General features: G+C 43.2%; 1 protein-coding gene across 1 annotated transcript in view; it reads left to right on the top strand.

Moving 5' to 3' along the window:
- The window catches only part of LOC124545249 (scavenger receptor class B member 1), a 388,675-nt gene that overhangs the window by 83,764 nt on the left and 285,030 nt on the right, over window positions 1-19,881 (top strand). The window contains exon 2 of the mRNA XM_047124122.1: window positions 5,972-6,712. Within this exon, the coding sequence (XP_046980078.1) occupies window positions 6,562-6,712 (151 nt within the window). The 5' untranslated portion in view covers window positions 5,972-6,561. The remainder of the gene's footprint in view (window positions 1-5,971; window positions 6,713-19,881) is intronic.

Raw genomic sequence — 19,881 nt, 5'->3', positions numbered from 1 at the left:
TGTATGCAAGCGTTCAGCTATGAAAAGCAAATTATGAGAGCTTTTTATTCTGACAGTTGGTAAATGCTTCATTTCTTACAAAACTGTTGTTGTATTTATTAGATGATGCGAGTCACCACCTTTCTTGTTCTCATTTCAAATATCTAAAACGTACAGAGACATCTTTTATGCTACATACACAAATAAATTAAGGTTTACATGAACATCTTTTGTTCCATTTATTTTGCTTTAGCATAATGTATTTCCTCAGACAACTATAAATAACGTTGCAGGTTTCAGCTACCACTTTATATAATAGCAGCATTCAACTTTTGCCAGTCGTTAGAAACCGTAATATAGCTAATAACATCTCTCATGATTGCATTATTTTTCATTAAGAATGGTTTTATGATATTCACCAGCTCGGAAATGACTGTTTCATCCACTCTTACATAATTAAGAAAATCATTGGCTCCTACTTTCTTAAGTAAGAGAGTGTAGGTGAATTTCTTTCTTTGTGTTAGCCACTGCTTTGTCCACAGCTCTATCTCTCGGATTCTTTTTTTATTCTTGTTACTCTAAAACAGCTAAGGCAAACGCCAATTTCTGTTCCTGTGTAAAACCAAAGGGGATCTCGTAAACCTCAATACACATGAGATAAAAAATCGCTGAGTGCAGTCTTTTGGGACACGTGTAGGCTGCCACAACATAGGACGGTCCGTCGGTCGACGAATGAATTGGTATTTTTTTTTCCTTTATTGATTTTCAATTCCCTCGATGGGGGTGGGCTGGCACCAGCTTTGTACGCTGATTTACAGCCTACAGACTTTTGTTTTAAAATACGGAAGAAGAAAAGAAACAAGAAAAACAGGCGATAAAACGGTGACATAAAGTGTAAAATGGCGGAAAAATGCGGAAAGTTAAAACAGAAAGCAAAAGGGGTTGGCAATGTTAATAAAAGACACAGGAATCAGACAAGTAACGTAGTACACACACAATTTAAAAAAACACGGCAACAGTCTGGTTTCTGTTTGCGAGAGATAAAAAGCACACCCAGTGACAGTATGATGACTGTTCGCAACACTTCCCAAAAAAAACACAACACAGAACACTCACTGTAAAACACTGCACGAAAAGGGCGGCACAAAGATGACACTCCCGAGCCAAAGGCAGATGGGGGCGGGGGGGGGGGGGGGGGATCTGGAGCAGGGGGAAGAACACGGAGGGAGGAAGGGAAAAAAAACGAAAAGGTGGGGGAACCAAGGAGGGAGAGGACTAATAAAGGGGGAGGGGCAGGTCAGACATGAAGACACGAGAGGGAATGAGAGGAGGCAGAGGAGGGAAATGCAAAAGGACTCGGGGGAGAGAAGGGGCAGAGAGAGGGGAGGTGGGGAAAAAAGAGGATGGAAGGGGGGGAAAGGGAGCCTGGGAAAAGGACAGAGGAAAGGAGGGGGAGTGAGGATCAGAGTTGATAGGAGGGATAAATGGAGGGAGAGATGGCATTATCCAGGAGGGGGAGTTGATGGAAGCCACCTTGAGAAAGGAGATGGTGTAGAGATGGAGGGTAGGGAGGGACACAACAGTGAAGACGTGGCAGGTGGCGGGGATGGGAGAGGAGAGGAGCAACCAGGGGGCGAGGGGGATCAAGGCGGCGGGAGGTGTAGAGGATGCGGATATGTTCGAGGAATAGGAGCAGATGGGGGAAAGGAATGAGGTCATAGAGGATCCGCATGGGGGACGGGAGGCGTATATGGAAGGCGAGGCGGAGTGCATGACGCTCAACGATCTGGAGGGACTTATAGAATTTGGGGGGGGGGGGCAGATATCCAGGCAGGACTGGCATAACAGAGGATGGGACGGATTAAGGATTTTTAGGTGTGGAGGATGGTAGAGGGGTGCAACCCCCACGTCCGGCCAGAGAGGAGTTTGAGGAGTTGGAGGCAGTTGTGGGCTTTGGATTGGATGGAGCGGAGATGAGGAATCCAGGTGAAGTGACGGTCAATGGTGAGGCCAAGGTAGGTGAGGGTGGGGGTGAGGCGGACAGGATGGGTGCAGACAGTAAGGGAGAAATCCAGGAGCCGGAAGGAGCAAGTGGTACGACCTACGACGATTGTCTGGGTCTTGGAAGGATTGATTTTCAGGAGCCACTGGTTACACCACACAGCAAAAAGGTCAAGGTGATTCTGGAGAAGGCGTTGGGACCGTTGGAGGGTAGGAGCGAGGGCGAGGAATGTGGTGTCATCAGCATATTGCAAGAGGTGTACTGGAGGGGGGGGGGGGGTTGGGGCATATCTGCTGTGTACAGGAGGTAGAGGAGAGGGGAGAGGACAGCCCTGGGGCACACCTGCAGAGGGGTAGAAGGTGTGGGAATTGGCATTATGGATGGTAACATAGGAGGGGCGGTGTGAGAGGAAGGAGGCCATCAGACGGATGTAGTTGATAGGAAGGGCGTAGGTTTGGAGTTTAAACAGGAGACCGGGATACCAGACACGGTCGTAGGCCTTTTCGAGGTCAAGGGAGGCAAAAATGGTGGAGCGACAGGAGTTAAGCTGGAGGGAGAGGATATGAGTAAGGCGGAGGAGTTGGTCATCAGCAGAGAAGGAAGGTCGAAAGCCACATTGGGTGTTGGGGAGGAGGTGGTTTTGACGGAGGATGGATGCGCCAGGAAAGGATGGATTCCAAGAGCTTGCTGAACACCGATGTGAGACAGATAGGATGATAGGAAGAGGCATCAGATGGAGGCTTGTTGGGTTTGGAGAACATCAGGATACGGGAGGTTTTCCACAGGTCGGGATAGAAGCCAGTGGCAAGGATGACATTGTAGAGGGTGGCAAGGACTGAAAGGAAGGAGGGAGGGCAGTGTTGGAGGTGGCGGTAGGTAATGCGGTCGTGGCCGGGAGCAGTGTTGCGTTTAGTGCGGAGTGTGAGGCTGATGTCCTGTGTAGTGACGGGAGTGTTAAGTTCAGATGGTGGAGTGTGGCCCAAGTACTGGAAGCTAGGAGCAAGGGGAGGAATGGAGGTATTCGTACGGTCCAAGACGTCAGGGAAGAGGGAATAATCAAAGTGGCGATCATCTGGGATGGAAAAAACATCCGAGAGGTGAGAGGCAAAGTGGTTGGCCTTACTGAGGTTGTCAGGAAAGGGACGGTCATTAAGGAGAAAAGGGTACTGGGGGGTGGGGCAGTTCCCAGTAAGGCGGTGGAAAGCAGACCAATACTTGGAAGAGTTTATGGGGAGCATGGTGTTGAGTTGTGTACATGTCTGGCGCCAGGCACGGAGTTTCTTCGCAGTAAGCAGGTTGCGGATGTGTCGTTGTAATTGCCGGTGGCGGGTAAGTGTATCCCTGTCACGAGTGAGGAGAAAAGAGCGGTAGAAGCGGCGGGACTCTCGAAGGAGAAAGACGGCCTGTGGAGGCAGGGCGAGGCGGTGAGGGTGGATGGCTTTGGTGGGGCTATGGGTGGCGACGGCGTCATGAATTGGTACATGGGTAGGGACCTTTAAATGCTGTAATTGCTACGTTACGTCCATCCGCGCCACCTAGTCGTAGTTTCCCTAAGTAAACTTCTCGCGGCGTACGGTTTTCCTCCAGTTCGACGTACATGTTTAAGTGTGTTTTGAGGAAACTATTGCTGTGCATACAATTTATGCCACATTTGCACAGATTTGTAAGAGTGGTCCTATATTATCGCTTACACGTCTGCGGATGTTGGTGTGTTCAAGGTAAAGTTTGTGTTTTCTGCCCTGGCTTCTTTGAATTTTCTGTCTCTTTTTGCCTATTACTTTCAGAACTTCTCACGGCTATACTTTATTTATAGGTCCATGCCCTACCGCGCACCTTTTTGACGCATGCTTATTTGCAGAATAATGCGGAAGTTTTCCCTTGGGACGATTTTTTCAATTAGTTATTTGCTCACTGTAGACGTTTATGAAACGACCTTGTCGCTTGTTTCGTATTAATATTTTTCTTTTTGCCCTCTTTTGTAGATAATCTCGTGATGATGCCCCAACCGAGACTGTTTCCTTTTTGAAATACTATACACGCAATGTTCGCATTGCCTGATTGCTGACACACATCGTAAAAACAAAGCTGTGAACATGTAGTAAAATAAACGTTAAATTGTTCCAGTTACTCCCAATACTCAGTTACTAGCTAAAATACTGATTATCCTTTATGCGTTGCTGCTGTCATCAGTAAGAGTCCTTGAACTAAATATCGCTCGTTGGCCACATAAAAATTACATTGGAATCAACACTGTTGTTACAGTGAGAATGGAAACATGTCCTTTTGTACTGGGGTGTTCGTGAAATAGCCTGCAAATAGTGTTTGCCTGGACTGAATTTTAATTCACACAATAAAAATAAAATAGAAAACACTTTTTGCATCCTATATTTATAATTGTGCTATGTATATAATAGCTTAATATAATTCCAGTATTTCGTAATATAATGTGTGTGTGTGTACTGCTACGGACTAGTCACTTTTGTGATATTTGTTATTTCCATAAACTAGTTTCCAAACCTTATGAAATTCATAAGGAAGCTGGATACATAATTTCGTAACATGCAGTTGTGAACTGTCCCTGACACGCATATAAGAAATACCTTAGTGTATCACCATAACTGATAGTTAAAAGGTAATTTGAGTCGAAAAACGAATTTCTTTATTTACTGCCGCAGTAAGTAAACAAATTCGTTCTTCGACGTTGTCATGGTGATATTTTAATGTATTTCCTCACTTCTTGCCACATAGCTAGTTGCTAGCACCACCTCCCGAATAAATGTAATTTCTGTATGCTCCATCCGCAGGTAAGCCTGAAAAGTCTTGGAAACCTAGTATGGATATAAACCAATATTTCGAAATTAATTGATGGCAGTTATGTGCTTATATCCAATTAACACTGTCACACGCGTTCTTATATCTGTAACGAACATTCCTAATTTTCAAATGTGCAGCATTATTCATTCATTAATCACCGACATCGATTTTTTATAGTTTATTGGGGAGGTGTGAACCATTGTGATCTGCTACATAGTGTTCGACATCAGATTTTTAAAAAGGCGAAGTCAGGAATATCTGTATCGTTGCAGACCAGCTTATTAGAGACTGAGCATGAGATCAGTTTATTCAAGAATGGAAAAAGGAAACCAGCTGAGGCCTTTCGAAAGGAATCGCCCGAGTAATTTACAGAAAAACAGAAACCTGTATTCTGTTCGCCGCGGAGAATTCTGAACTATTTATGCACTTTTTTATTACTTCCGCTTCACACGGTTGTCTTTAATATGATGTATTAACTGCTGTCGAGTTCGTATCACCGAAGGCATCATCAGCATCAGACAAGTATTGACAGTCAAACTATTATTTATTCGCAAAATATTATTTCATAATCACGGTTCGTTTTCAAGTAACGCTCCACATTAATTCAAGTTAACTCGTACATTTCGAAATAGATATCGATTAATAAACAAGATTAAATTCTGCTGTGTGAAGTTTGTATCGCAAGAAAAATAAATAGTTCATTGTTCTACGCAACGAGAGTACAGTAGCTTTTTTTTCCGGCAAGATGGTAATTCTAACACTATTCTGAATGGCCGAACTGTGATCTGAACTAAACTTCTGCCGAAAGCGTATTCACTTTCTGCTATGGAAGTGTGAGGTGGGCAATGATGAACTAGACAGAAGTTCTCGTACAAAAGAACGTACGTCACTTGTTTTCTTTTAATAAGTCAGCAACACGCCATGTTCCATATATTTTCCGCCAAGGCCGTCTCCAGCCAGACAGGTATATATCGCGTCGCATATAGACGCAGCTGGTGGGGAATTCCTAAGGACGTCACGGTGAGTAACGGGGGTGTAATTGGAAGCAGAGCCGTGACGGCGGAGGCGCTGGGCACGCGTCTGTGTGTGCGTGAGTGTGTGTGTCAGTGTGGGTCCACGGCGGACGACCTACTTGCCGTCGCGAGAGTGACGCGGAGCGGGTGCCCTGTGTTGCAGACGAGGCGAGCCCCACCACTCGGCGCGGGCGCAGTTTCTCTCTGGCCATCCGGGGGAGAGCCGGCCGCAGCAGGACGAAGCCGAGACAGCTCCAGCGGCCACCAGCCGGCAGCGCACCCTCTGGAGCGAAGACTTGGACGACAGCGCGCCTCCGCGGGTGGTTTGCCGACGGCGCAGCGGGATCTCCGCGACGCTCCACCGAGCACCGCGGGACAACGGGACCACGCGACCACGCCAGTGAAGTGCAGTGGACCCCGGATGGAGAGCCTTCCGCTGTTCTCCGTAACCGCTCCCAGGACCAGTAATCACGCTCTTTCTTTCGCGAGTAGTTAGCGACCACCGCATCTTTCCGAAGCAGCCGTGACTCTAAAGTAGCTAGTGACGAGCGCCTATTAAACGCTGTAGTCTTCCGCGACCGCGCTGTGTTTTTCACTGCACTACCTCAAAAGGCCAGTTCTCCGCAAGTGTGACAAGTATTAACTGAAGAGTGAAAGCTACTCCGCAGCTACTACTCTCTGCCTAGTGATTAATAAGTGAATATACTATTGTTGATAACTGCTACAACAGGAGTGAGTGATTCGCCATTAGAAATGGGCCTACACAAGCAGTACTTGCAAGTTGGTCGGTCAGCCAAGAACCGCCTCTTCGGTATTCCTCCTTCTGGTAAAAGGACGCCAGCTAATGGTGACACAGTCTCCCCGATTCAGATGCTTATCTCCGAGCAGGGCAAGATCAACCATGGTAAGTACTTAGACACTATGAGGTGCTCCTTTGTATCTGTCTGTTCATTTTAGTGTATTCTCTTTCTGTGCCATCTCTTTGTACATCTCCTGTACGGCATGGTCTGCTGTCAGTTTATTCACAAGGCGCAGTACACAAACTTTGAAGGAACATTAAGTGTTCGTGTCCTAGACTTACATTGAATTCTGCCTGTTTACCAAACCTATACTGTAGGAGTTCGTGTCTTAACGTAGCATTGAAATCTCCGGATGTTATACTACGAAATGTACGGAAATACGTGTAGAGCTCAATAATAGATCTCCTCGAAGAGTATATTTGTTGTCGAATATTGTTTACAACTATGTATTGAACAATTCGATGTAGTTCTAAATGCCTAATAAATGATACGTACTCCATAAGCAAAACTTAGATATCAACGTTAGAAGCTATTTATCCGGATATGTGAGGAACAACACAAATCAAATTACGTGACTAAAGTGTTTCATATCATCTTTAGTACAGCTTCTGCGTGCTACTAGACTTCATAACGCACTAAGTTTCCTTAAATCTCTCGGAACATGATCAATATACGTAACTTGTTCCTTTAACAGATTCAACAGTTTTAAAGAAAAATTTCAGATGCTCTTGTTGTTCAGCCTTTGTTTTACCACAAAATGAAAAGGCAGGATACAAAATTTTATTTTCATACATTAGACAGTGTGATCATGGGGTGACCTGTAGATTGTAATTCAAAATAAATGTTTAAGTGCGATCTTGGCTCTGAAGTATTTTTCAGATTTTTCTTCTTTCAATTATTTATATCAACGACAAGGCACATTACCGAGAAGTTCATTCGGTTAATTATATCATCTGTCTTCTGCCTAAATTGTATTCAAACACTTGCAGATTAATATACGTGAGTGTATGGTGTTTGTAAGTAAAACATTCACTGATTCATTATACATGCTGTTAATAAAACAGTTAAATGTACTACTGCAGGACTGTACATTGAAAACGCTAGTCCATGTTAGTAGAATATAGACAAGTGTTATGCAACAAACATACTACCCTCCCGTATGGTACATAACAATACATAACCTCTTAAGAAATGTGTAACTGCATACTCACTGTAGTAGCTTTGGTGGCAATTACAATGAATCATTCCTTAACAATCTGCTGGAGAACCTGTACTCGTTATACATGACAAATAATCATTGTCAACCTCTGATACGTTCTTAGCAAAGTTCAGTCTCCTACGCAAAACAAGGCCAGACAAAGTCGTTTCCGGCGACCTGTTGTCGTAACTGTTAAGTGGGGGTGCTGCAGGCGGTAAAAGGAGACCTGGCATAGAGACGAGGAGGAGAAAAACAACGCGAACGGCTTTGTGGGCGTGGCCGCTGCCGGTGCATGGGACGCGGCTGGTTCGCACACAACCCATACATAGCTGACGTCCGTGCTTAATCTTGGACCCAACTAACTTAGGACATAGGACGGCTGCAGTCTTTACGCGTATTACTGGTAGGTCTGTAAGCACGGTTAACCATTTATCTACAAAAATTCAGGCTATTGCTATCGACTATAGCTATAATTACTTAGCCACGTTGTTGTGTATCGCGTGAGACGGTCGCGCAAAGAATCTGAAATCGTAATGTCATCCAGCTGTTTGTTGCTCCGTGTAATCACAGATCCTTTTCTCTTTTCTTTTAAACTATTCATCTGATTCAGGTCCAACAAAAATGCGAATAACAAAACTCGCTGGCTGCACTGACTGATATATCCTGACAACTATAGCATTTGCCCGCAAAAGGCAAAGGTACGGAGTGAGTCTCGGTCCGGCGCATAGTTTTTATCAGCGCACACCGCACACACAACTGCCGAGTGAAATTTCATTCTGGGAACTATACTTATCAATGCATTAAGGAGCCACTGGGACGTAAAACACAGAGCCATGGCTGTAGTGAATGTTTGTGTACTACCATCCGGTTCTCAGTGCCACAAACACACTGTACCTTAAAAGTACTGACAGACACAAATGTGTGCCGGGGTGGGACTCGCAACAGGTCCCTTGTGCTTTACTGACAGCATTACATACGTGAGGGCAGGTCGTAACTCAGATAGTAAGATCGTTGCCTGCGAAAAGGTAGGGTTTCAGATCGAATCTTGAATCTGCAGTCATTTTCAGTCTGTCAGGAAGTCTCACTACAGCACACAATACGCTGAAAATTATTTTTTTAGGCTCATAGGAATTGTTTGCTGAGCGTTTTCATATAAGCAACGTCGGTCTCCGGTGTACTGATAAAGAGTAATTAGTTCAGTTTATCATAAACATCAGAGTCTGTACTGCACTGCACTGCACTCCACTCTGTTATAGAAACGTATTCTGTGAAATGTGCATCGGTGAAAAAAAGCTTTGTTGGCTGATGATGATGATGGCAACACTGTTCACTGCACATTCTGCCCCTCCTGTAACTGCACTAGTGTGGTAAACATCTGCGAAACAAACCTAACAAACCATCGAAAATTTTGTAGGTAACGTTTGGATGCAAACTATAAATATGCATCAGTTTAATCCCCCGATCGAACTGGAAATGCGTTTGGCTCTTCTCAGAGAGAAAGATAGCTGGTTCATATCGCGCTGGCAGTTAAGCTAACTCCAAAACTCGTTTAGATTGCATTAAGAGGGTGGTACTCCTGATAATTCATCGTACACTGTAATTGCAATCACAAATTATTCTTTCGGTAAACAAGCACTTTGACGGAGAAGTAACACAAATGTTAGTCTCAGAATTGGAAAGGATGACATTAAAGAAACTCGTTTGATACTACTGAAAGAATCAGTCTCCTACGGCGTTACACAAACTGTTCTGCTTAGAATCCAGGTGAGATATCCGGTAAAATACGAAAAAAGTTACAGTTAAACTTCCAGATGCACATAGCCTTTATGAAATTTGGGAAACACAAAAAATAAATGTTTATTACTGTTTTATTACAGTAGTGGAAGAAGTAATATAATTGTAACTAGGAATTAAGATTACACAGGATGGCCGAGCACGAAGATAGAGTGAGTGTCACAAGCGAAGAAAAGCTTCCTTCAAACACAGAGGCTTTTACTGGTATCAGATGTTGGTATGGAGCTTAGAAACAGGTTCCTGAAAATGTATTCTGGACCACAAGCTAGTGAAAGGTCTGTCGGAAATCTGAAGGAGGAGAAACTCAAAACGTTCTAAGTATATTGCTATCAAATGTTAAAAATCAAGTGAGCAGATAAAATGTAGCACTAAAAATAATAGGAAGAAAGAAGCTTATGTAAGACGCTTACCAAGTGACAAAACAAGTTAGCAGAACATCTGCTATGGCATCAAAGAATATTTAAATTGGCACCAGAACACAGAACAGGTGGCAAAAATTGTAGGCGGAGACGAAGATTAGAAAATGTGGAAGATATCACACATGATGCTGAGTGTAGCACTTAGGCTGCGATGAAAAGATTAGTAGATGTGATAGTCAGGATCATTAAACAAGTCGAACGACTGTTGAGAAAGTGCAAACGAATACGAGAACTGTTACTAAGCGGTGTCACAGAGGATTTGCTGACAATTTGTTTACGTAAGGACATTATTTTATTTCGGTGTCGAGTGACGGGATGCAGTTACGTCCATGCAGGTCTGCTAAATCGAGGACAAAAACATAAGATACGCGGTTCCAGAAAAACAGTTGAGTAACTTGCCACTTAGATCTATCGAAGCATGGTTTCAAAACAGTATTCTGAGGTTTTAGACATCTAGAGAGACAGTATCCTTGTATGGGAAAGCACGCCAATCTAATAGCGAACCCCTACAGCTGGTGACACTCTCATTCATCGGGAATAGACTGCAGTCGAGCATACTTTGTGGCAGTTCCCTGTTCAAAAATATGCGACGTAGTTGTTAAATGTAAAAAAACAGAAAATACCTACTTTCGCGTAATTTTAGAATAATAGTGTGAAATATTAATTGAATCCAAAATGTAACGTTTTAAATTTAGTCATCGACATCCAATTAGCTGTTTAAAACGTTACTTTTGCTTCTTATGTTATGAAATGATGAAACCAACAAATTATTGCTACCTTCAAATTTTGGAGCATATCAATGCGGTCTTTTATAATTATATAAAAACATTTAATAATTTTTAATTAAAATGTCTTTAACGTAATAAGTGAACGTAGTTAATTTAAAATTGAAGGTATGAGAAACTCACTTTTTCTCACAACAACATTAAAATGTGTTAATGGACACCCAAAACCCTAGAATACATTTTATTACTCTCATTAAGCGTTATAGAATTTTCATCAACTACTATAAATATTTATACACATGAAATGTTCAATTTTGAGATTTTTTTGCGATTTTTTACCATCCGAACCGACCTAGTTTAATTCAGTTTACAGCTAAATTGATAAGGCTAACTAAAATAATTAGGGAATAACACCGTCGAACTAGTGTGTTAGCTAGGACACCAGACACATGATTTTCTGTACCTTGGTCACCTACAAGCTGTTTTGCTATCGGGATAAACTGAGTTTCTGTACACCTAGAGGATTTCAAGGCGAGCAGTCCCGTGGATTTCGTGAAACGGGTATGACAATGGCGGCCGCCTTCAAAAGACTCGTTTCGCTGACGAGCTGACTGCTAGCAAATTGCACGCTGCCACCTGTTATTTGTTCTAGCGGCGGCTGCTCGGTTCCGCTGCAAGAACGGTGACAAGGGACAGACTCGCTGGGTCGTCACAGCTTCGTCGCTCTCTGAAGGCGAAAATATGTGCATGTAAAACAAGATGTCTGATATATCAGTACCTCGGAACGACTGTCAACGTCGACTATGTAGGTTGTATTCTAGACTTGCGGTGTGGCATATTTTATTTTCTTAATTGTTCCAATTGTACGCAGGTGTAGAAACGGGGCTTTAATAACGAACCGAATGGTGAATCACATTTGGAATGAGTCTTGCATCTTACTTAATATTATTTACAAACCTACTTGTGGCTCAGTCACATAAACATCCGACGTACTATCGTGAGAACAATTGAAGAGTGTGAATGGGGAAACGTTCTAATTACCTAAGTTGACTTTTGACAGGTAAATGAAATAAAATGCCTCTCTCCTTGTAGATCCTGATTTGTATGCAAAAAGTTCAGAATGCATTCTGAAAGCACTGAGTTATGCTGCTCACCGCAAAACATGAGACAAACTACAAAATAAATACTTCATTAAAAATGTTAAGTGCCATACCAGGATACTGACTGGTTTTAGGTGCCAATAAGATGATTATCAGTCAGTTCTTGAAAAGAAAACAGCAACCAGCCATTTATTTATGAAAATTTATTTAGGCAAATTGTGAAATGACTGTTCAGATTGTGTTAAATTTTTTGTTGTTTGCATTAGGTCTTGGCTATTTTTCTCCAACAACTGTCAACAAAAACAGACGTAATATAAAAGTGAATAGCCGCCTGAAGATAAACTCATTGGTTCGAAACTGGTAACGGCGCAATTTGTTTAAATAAATAGTATCATTAACAATGACTTACAGCTGTTTCCTTCTTTGCAAGAATCATCTTGGATTTTGTACACAGCCACAGTCTCAAAAATGTCAATTTTCGACAAAAAAGCAGGAAGAAAGTTCTTGCTTAAAGTGCTCTTAATAGTGATACGCTACGTTCAGTTTATCAAGTACAGAAATACATCATTAGGTTTTCAAGTAATATAACAGTAGTCAACAGAAACCACTTCTCATGAACTCCAAATTGGAAGCACACTTTGGCAGAAAAACCCTGCGCCATCCACTAACGCATGCTTGTCTCCACGGTTTGGTAGGTGGCTCAAGTCTATGAACATAAGAGTGCCGACAACACAGCAGCACTGAAAAAAGTCATTTGAAAAAACACACTTAGAACGTTTTCCGTTTCCACTCTTCAGTAATAATTACCGAGTAAATCATGCAGATGTTTAATAATAATAATAAAAATAATAATAATATAATAATCTTGCTACGTTTGACATCTTGTTTAGTGTCAAAGCAAACAGCATGTAATATTGCTATAAAGCAGATAGCTATTTTTTAAAATTACTCTAAAATAAGTGAAACTAATAAAAAGGTAAAAGTGCTTAGGCTTCCACGGCCAGAGTTAGTTAAAGACAGAAGTTTTCAGAGTATTCTACCATGTCTATTGTTGTGTTTTGTTGTTCAGAATCCATTATATTTCGTCATGGCTCCTCTATTGAGCACATTTCACAATTCTGAAACAGTTGATGTTATTCGTCTTTTGCTGTGTAAGGAGCCGGAAACTTTTCTGAAATTTAGATATCGGATTATTTGGGCCGTCGAGTCATATATATGATGTCTGTTCTTTCGGACGTACACATCAATAGTGCACAACGGCCCCAATAATCGTTCTGGGCAGGTCCACATACTCACGAATAACTGCAATGGAAACCCATAGGAAGTTTCCGCGACGTTCGGTCTATTTTTTGCTCTGCTTGCACGACCGGTCGGTTAGGAAGTCAAGGATACGTGGCAATGGACTGCAGCCGGTTTCCAGTAAAAACGCAGTAATGTCTCTGAAGGTCTGCTGTATTTTTCCCAACACATGTAGTGACAGCACACAGAAGGTGTGTCTGAAGGTTACGCTGTTCCGAGAGGGTTAACTCCTCCACCGGTCCATTTGCGTATTGTCTCGGTCCATCGGCTGCTGATTCGATGCAAATAACAACGCATAGGTTACGTTCACGTGTTAAACTGTTTTATCTCACATCTTTTCCGCATCTCTCCATAATAAATCTCACATGGTTACTAAAGAGCTGTGGAATCGCATCCATTGCTGTTCAGATTCACCGTTTATTATTGGATCTATGATGAAGTTTATCGGAAAATCAGATAATAAACCGCTTTAGTTGTAAACGGATTTATTGGTTCAGTCACGACCGGTTTATGAAGCTTATTGAGTTCTGTGAGTCTTTCCAGCAGTGATCTTGTTCCCATGTCTTTCAGATTGGTTTCCATACAGGTAAACATTTCTGATTACAAGGGGAGGTTACGACGTTCGGATCACGGATTTATGTCAAACTTTGTACATCCCATATAGTCCATTTAGGACAACTTAATGTGGAAGTAACAAAGTGTACTACGTAGGCGATTTCGAGGAAATGGCTAGTGAAGTTTTGCGCGTCAGTGATGTGCCGGTGCGTTGAGACCTGAGCACGAGATTGCGGCGGTCATATGGCCATCGTTCAAGCTCCGTAATCTGTGACTCACTCGATCGAGTCCCGCCTTTGTTTTTTTCTTTTTTTTGTATGTTCTCTAATCATATTATTTCATACATTTGCATTAACCTTCACTGAATTTCCAATGTTATTTGGTTGCTTATAATTTTTATCATCACAAGAAATATTGTAACTATCGACAAGTAAACTGCCAAACGCAGGGAATTTTCCTGAAGATGTATGTCGTGATTTCCGAAATCCCTTGTATCTGCAGTTGCGTAATGTACCGTGAAATGCTTAGCACTGGACGCTTCGATCTGCAGACACAAGTTTCTAGGACGAGGGTCAGGCTAGGAAAGCCCAAGTGAAACATCGATACATAAAGGTATACAAAATTCTATTCAGTAATGTAATGAGTTAAAACATGCCAGAATATGAGGGTAATGCACGATTAATCGTCGGATGTCGTTTCATCATTACGAGATGCAGGTGGTATTTTTTATATAGACGCAGAAAACATCTGCTACATGGAGTGAATGATATTTTCCCGCATGCGCAAGGAATCTTCAGAACTTTTAAGGAAGAGTGGATATCTCGTTGTCATATTGAAAACTATCCCGTTCTTCCGCCTACAAGATACTTTTTTTTTAAGGGCGGGAGTTGGGATGGGAGGAGTCATCAGTCTTCTGACTGGTTTGATGTAGCCCGCCATGAATTCATCCAGAGGCCTCAATTATTTGTTGGATATATTCCAGTCTCTTTGCCCTCTACAGCTCCATCTAGTACCATGGAAGTCATCCCCCGATGTCTTAACAGATGTCCTATCATCTTGTCCCTTCTACTTGACTTTTCCACACATTCCTTTCCTCTCCACTGCGCAGAAACAGCTCATTCCTTACCTTATCAGTCCACCTAATTTTCAACGTTCGCCTGTAGCACCTCATCTCAAATGCTTCGATTCTCTTGTGTTCCGGTTTTTTCGCAGTCCATGATTCATTACCATACAATGCTGTGGTCCAAACGTACATTGTCAGAAATTTCTTACTCAAATTAAGGCCTGTGTTTGATTCTAGTAGACTTCCTTGGCCAGGCATCTGTAACGCACCATTTTCGTAAATATCTGTGTCGAATATTGGCGACGTACGCGTGAATGTATTTTAATAACATCTTCACGAAAAACAGTTTCTTGTTCGTTTTCAATGACATGCGAGTAAGTTTGAAGGTGCTTGATAAAGTTTTTAACTTGCCTATAGAAGAAATCGCATGATATTTGTTGTAATAATAAAAATTAGTAAACAGCCAAACAACATTGCAAATTCAATAAAAGGTCATGGAAATTCACGTTTCTTTTCATCATATTGCCGTTCAAATGTAATATCTACGAAATAAGAGGACTGGTATTGAAGAGCATATTAAAAGAATCTTTAGTGGGACTGGATCCACCGATAGATAAACCGATTACGGAACTTGAACGCCACTAACATCACCGCCGCCAGCTCGTTCTCGGGTCGAAACGCATCGCTGCATCATTGACGCGTGGAACTTTCCTCGCGATTTTCTTGAAGTCGCCTTAGTAGTACGCCTTCCTACTTGCAGATTGAATTGTCCTAATGGACTAATAAATGTGTGTAAATTAGGAAGTAAAGCCGTGATCCGGACGCCGTGGTCTCATCTTGTAAGCAAATGTTCGATTTACTTCATTCCAGTAATGATTCTATGATTAAACGACCACTTCCCGTGGACTGTGCCAACATCTCTAAATACTCACACACGGCATCCTTGACGCGTATCAAAACTAGATGATGGAGCATAAATGTTAACAACGTCGAGCATCTTTCGAAACCAGCACCTCATCGCAAGTATATAAAGATGCATATACGAAAAACAAAATAAGAGGTAAATTAGTTTAACGTCCCGTCGATATCGAGGTCTTTCGTGACAGAGTACATGCTCGAATTACGGAAGAGCAGTGTGGGAAATCGGCCGTATTGTTTCAAAGAGCGATTCCAGCATTTGCTTTAAACAGTTTAGGGAAATCGCGTGAAACCTAAATCGGGATGGCCAGACGCGGATTTTAACCGTCGTCCTCACGAATCCGAATCCAGTGTGTTAACCACTGCGCTACCTCACTCGGAAGAAGCAATGAAGTAATTCTTCCTCGTGAAATTCGTACGCCTTGCATCGAACACTTCAGAAAGGCTTATCAGTTCGTTTCATGAAATACCTCCGACGTCTCCATTAGCACTACGAGCTTTTTGTTCAGTATTCTCTTCACTCAGTAATGATCTTCGTATTCGGCATAAGATACAGAAATTAGCTACAAAAACCGCAAAAATTACATACATATTGTGCTAACAAAATCTGAGGAATCTGATAAGGAAACAGTCCCTACATACAGGAACTGTTTGTTTTACTGAAATGTGTTCAAATGGCTCTGAGCACTATGGGACTCAACTGCTGAGGTCATTAGTCCCCTAGAACTTAGAACTAGTTAAACCTAACTAACCTAAGGACATCACAAACATCCATGCCCGAGGCAGGATTCGAACCTGCGACCGTAGCGGTCTTGCGGTTCCAGACTACAGCGCCTTTAACCGCACGGCCACTTCGGCCGGCACTGAAATGTGTAATTTCTCTTCAAACCTAATTGAATTGTTTGACTGTAAATATATTCAAAAGCTTTTCAATAAACAACTGCACCTTTAGCTACGTATATGGTTGTTGTGATTTTTTTTAAAAACGAAATTTCAATCTCAAGAATTTATTTGATAGAAATCAGCTACAAGAAACGTAGATGAATTAGGAACGCGACAACCCTATTCGTATGAGTAGGTCATTTCAGGTGAACGCGCTGGTCCACTTAGTCTCTGAAAGTGCTGCTCTAAGACCCACAGTTCAAGTCCCCCCCTTTCTCCTCCCACGAACGACTCGACTAGTTTCCTAGAAAAGGTGCGTATTTGCGTGGGACTTCGTTGCGTGATTGTAATTGCCGCCGACTGAAGCGGCGCGCGAGTGGCGTGCGATGTTGACCTCGTTCACGATTAGAGCCTCAGTTAAATTGTCTTCACTCCGGTTTCCCGTATTTTCCGCCGACGCTTCAAACGAGTCATGTGTGCCTCTTACGCAAGACTCCTGCAGGTCCCTTAAAATATGTTTTCGGAAATCTGATGCGGTTCAGTACAGTGTGGTGGGAAGACCACAGCAAGCACTTCTTAGAAATGCTACAAGAAACTAGCGCACGCTAGTAGCACGTTCCTCGGTAATCCGATAAACTGGACAGAGTACTGGAAAAACCAGATGGGCGCTGTGGAAAACTTCCACGGCGAAGCTGACAAACAAACCTCGCACAGTCTCCGTTTCGTACAAAAATAAAATGTGTTACATCCGCAGGTCTGCTGACGTCAGGTGGAAGGTGTTCTAACCGACCGCTGCAACACGTCGTCCCTGAGACAACGGACGAGGCGTGGCTGAGGCCAGATGACAGGGCTGTGGCCAAACGACGAACCCGCGCACCTTGCTGTGCTCCCTCTGACTCAAGAACAACTCCGTCGCCGTCCATTAATCGAATGTGAAGAAAGTTACGAGGTAGAAAAAGCGAACTGTGGTGGGCTTGGAGTTTACCGTACCCACCACTTCGGGGTTAAAAGCGCAGACCATCGTCTAGAATAAGACAAGGATTATTGGTGGGAAGTACGGGAGGACAATGATGATGGTAGGTGGGGGATTTGAAGTTAATAATCATATTTCATTAAAGTGACTTCAGTAATTGTTTTGATCCCCACTTAACTGGAACTGCGATAATCACCTTAACCTTGCATATTTACTATAGTGCAATAGCTAACTGTAATTAGTCAACTGCAATAATGAACACTCCTCGCGATAGTGAGTCTGGTGTATTTACCAGTTCATTTGCTTAGTAACTGCATGTCGACAAACCGTACTGGCGATAAACAATAGCGTGTAGAAGGGATCATATAGACAACACTTTCATGCCGGCTGTTTATTTGTATTTAAGTAATACACTCTAAGACAAAAGAACAAAAAGCGATCCACCACCAAGGTCCTATCCGAATGCGACAGAAATTCGGTATATGTGATGTACATGTACAAACAAATTACTAGAATTTCAGAAAAATGGATGATTTATTCGAGAGAGAGAGAGAGAGAGAGAGAGAGAGCGCTTCACAAACTGAACAAGTCAGTAATGCGTTGGTCCCCGCTGTCTTCATGCAAGCAGTTATTCGTGATTGGTAGAGTTGCTGGATGTCATCCTGAGAGAAATAGTGCCAAATTCTATCCAATCGGTGCGTTACATCGCCAAAATGCTTAACTGGAGGGCCCTGTCCATAATGCTCCAAACGTCCTCAACTGGGGAGATACCCTACGATCTTGCTGGCCAATGTAGGACTTGGTAAGCACATAGACAAGCAGTAGAAACTATCGCCGTGAGGGGGGGGGGGGGGCGAGCGTTATCTTGCTTAAATGTAACCCTCAGGATGGGTCGCCATGAAGGGCAACAAAACGGGTGCAGAATATCGTCGCCGAACAATTCTGGTGTAAGGATACCGCGTGTGACAACATAAGGGGTTCTAGAATGAGATTTTCACTCTGCAGCGGAGTGTGCGCTGATATGCGGTGATATGCGAAGCCATGTCTCCACAATATCCTTTCTTTCAGGAGTGCTAGTCCTGCAAGGTTCGCAGGAGAGCTTCTGTAGTGTTTGGAAGGTAGGAGACGAGGTACTGGCAGAAATAAAGCTGTGAGGACTTGGTAAGCACATAGACAAGCAGTAGAAACTATCGTCGTGTGGGGGTGAGCATTACCTTGCTGAAATGTAACCCTGAGGATGGGTTGCCATGAAGGGCAACAAAACGGGGTGCAGAATATCGTCGCCGAACCATTCTGGTGTAAGGATACCGCGTGTGACAACATAAGGGGCTCTAGAATGAGATTTTCACTCTGCAGCGGAGTGTGCGCTGATATGCGGTGATATGCGAAGCCATGTCTCCACAATATCCTTTCTTTCAGGAGTGCTAGTCCAGCAAGGTTCGCAGGAGAGCTTCTGTAGTGTTTCGAAGGTAGGAGACGAGGTACTGGCAGAAATAAAGCTGTGAGGACGGGGTGTGAGTCGTGTTTCGGTAGCTCAGATGGTAGAGGACTTGCCCGTGAAAGGCAAACGTCCCGAGTTCGAGTCTAAGTCCGGCACACAGTTTTAATCTGCCAGAAAATTTCAAAGGGGTTGTGTTAGGAAATGAAATACCACACCAGATCGTCACTCCTGGTTGTCGGGCCGTATGGCGGGCGACAGTCGGGCTGGAATCCAGACACGTCTTCTCTGGTCATTGGGGCTCATTTCGAAGTGGGACTCAACAGTGAAGACAGTTTCACTCCAGTCAGTGAGATGTCAGGCCAAAGACGTGTCTGGAGACGCTCGAAATCGGTGGAATATCAACTTGACTCTCGCATTCCGTACGGCCCAACAACCAGGAGTGATTTTCTTTGGTGCCATTTCTTCTCATACCAGTATCCATTTGGTTGTCATCCGCGGCACTGAGGTACGGCTACGATATTCTACGCCCACGTTTGTTACCCTTTATGGCGAGCCAACCTGGGCTTACATTCCAGCAAGATAATTCCCGCCCGCACACAATGAGAGTTTCTAATACTTCTTTCGTGCTTCCGAATCTGTACCTGCTCCACCAGTGCCGTCGAATATCTTCCCAGTTGAGAACGTTTTGAGCATTATGGACTGGACCCGCCAACCAGCTCTGGATTTTGTCGATGTAACGCGCCTATTGCACAGAATTTGGTACTATTTCCCTCAGGAGGACATCCAACAACTTTGTTAATTAGTGCCAAGACGAGTACTGCTTGCGTAAGAGCTAGAGGTGGACCATCGAATTACTGACTTTCTCAATTTGCGAACCCCTGTATCTTTAATGAATCGCCCAATATT

This window comes from Schistocerca americana, chromosome 8, assembly GCF_021461395.2.
Source record: "Schistocerca americana isolate TAMUIC-IGC-003095 chromosome 8, iqSchAmer2.1, whole genome shotgun sequence".
Classification (NCBI taxonomy): Eukaryota; Metazoa; Arthropoda; class Insecta; order Orthoptera; family Acrididae; genus Schistocerca; species Schistocerca americana.
This window is presented reverse-complemented; position numbering and strand designations above follow the sequence as displayed.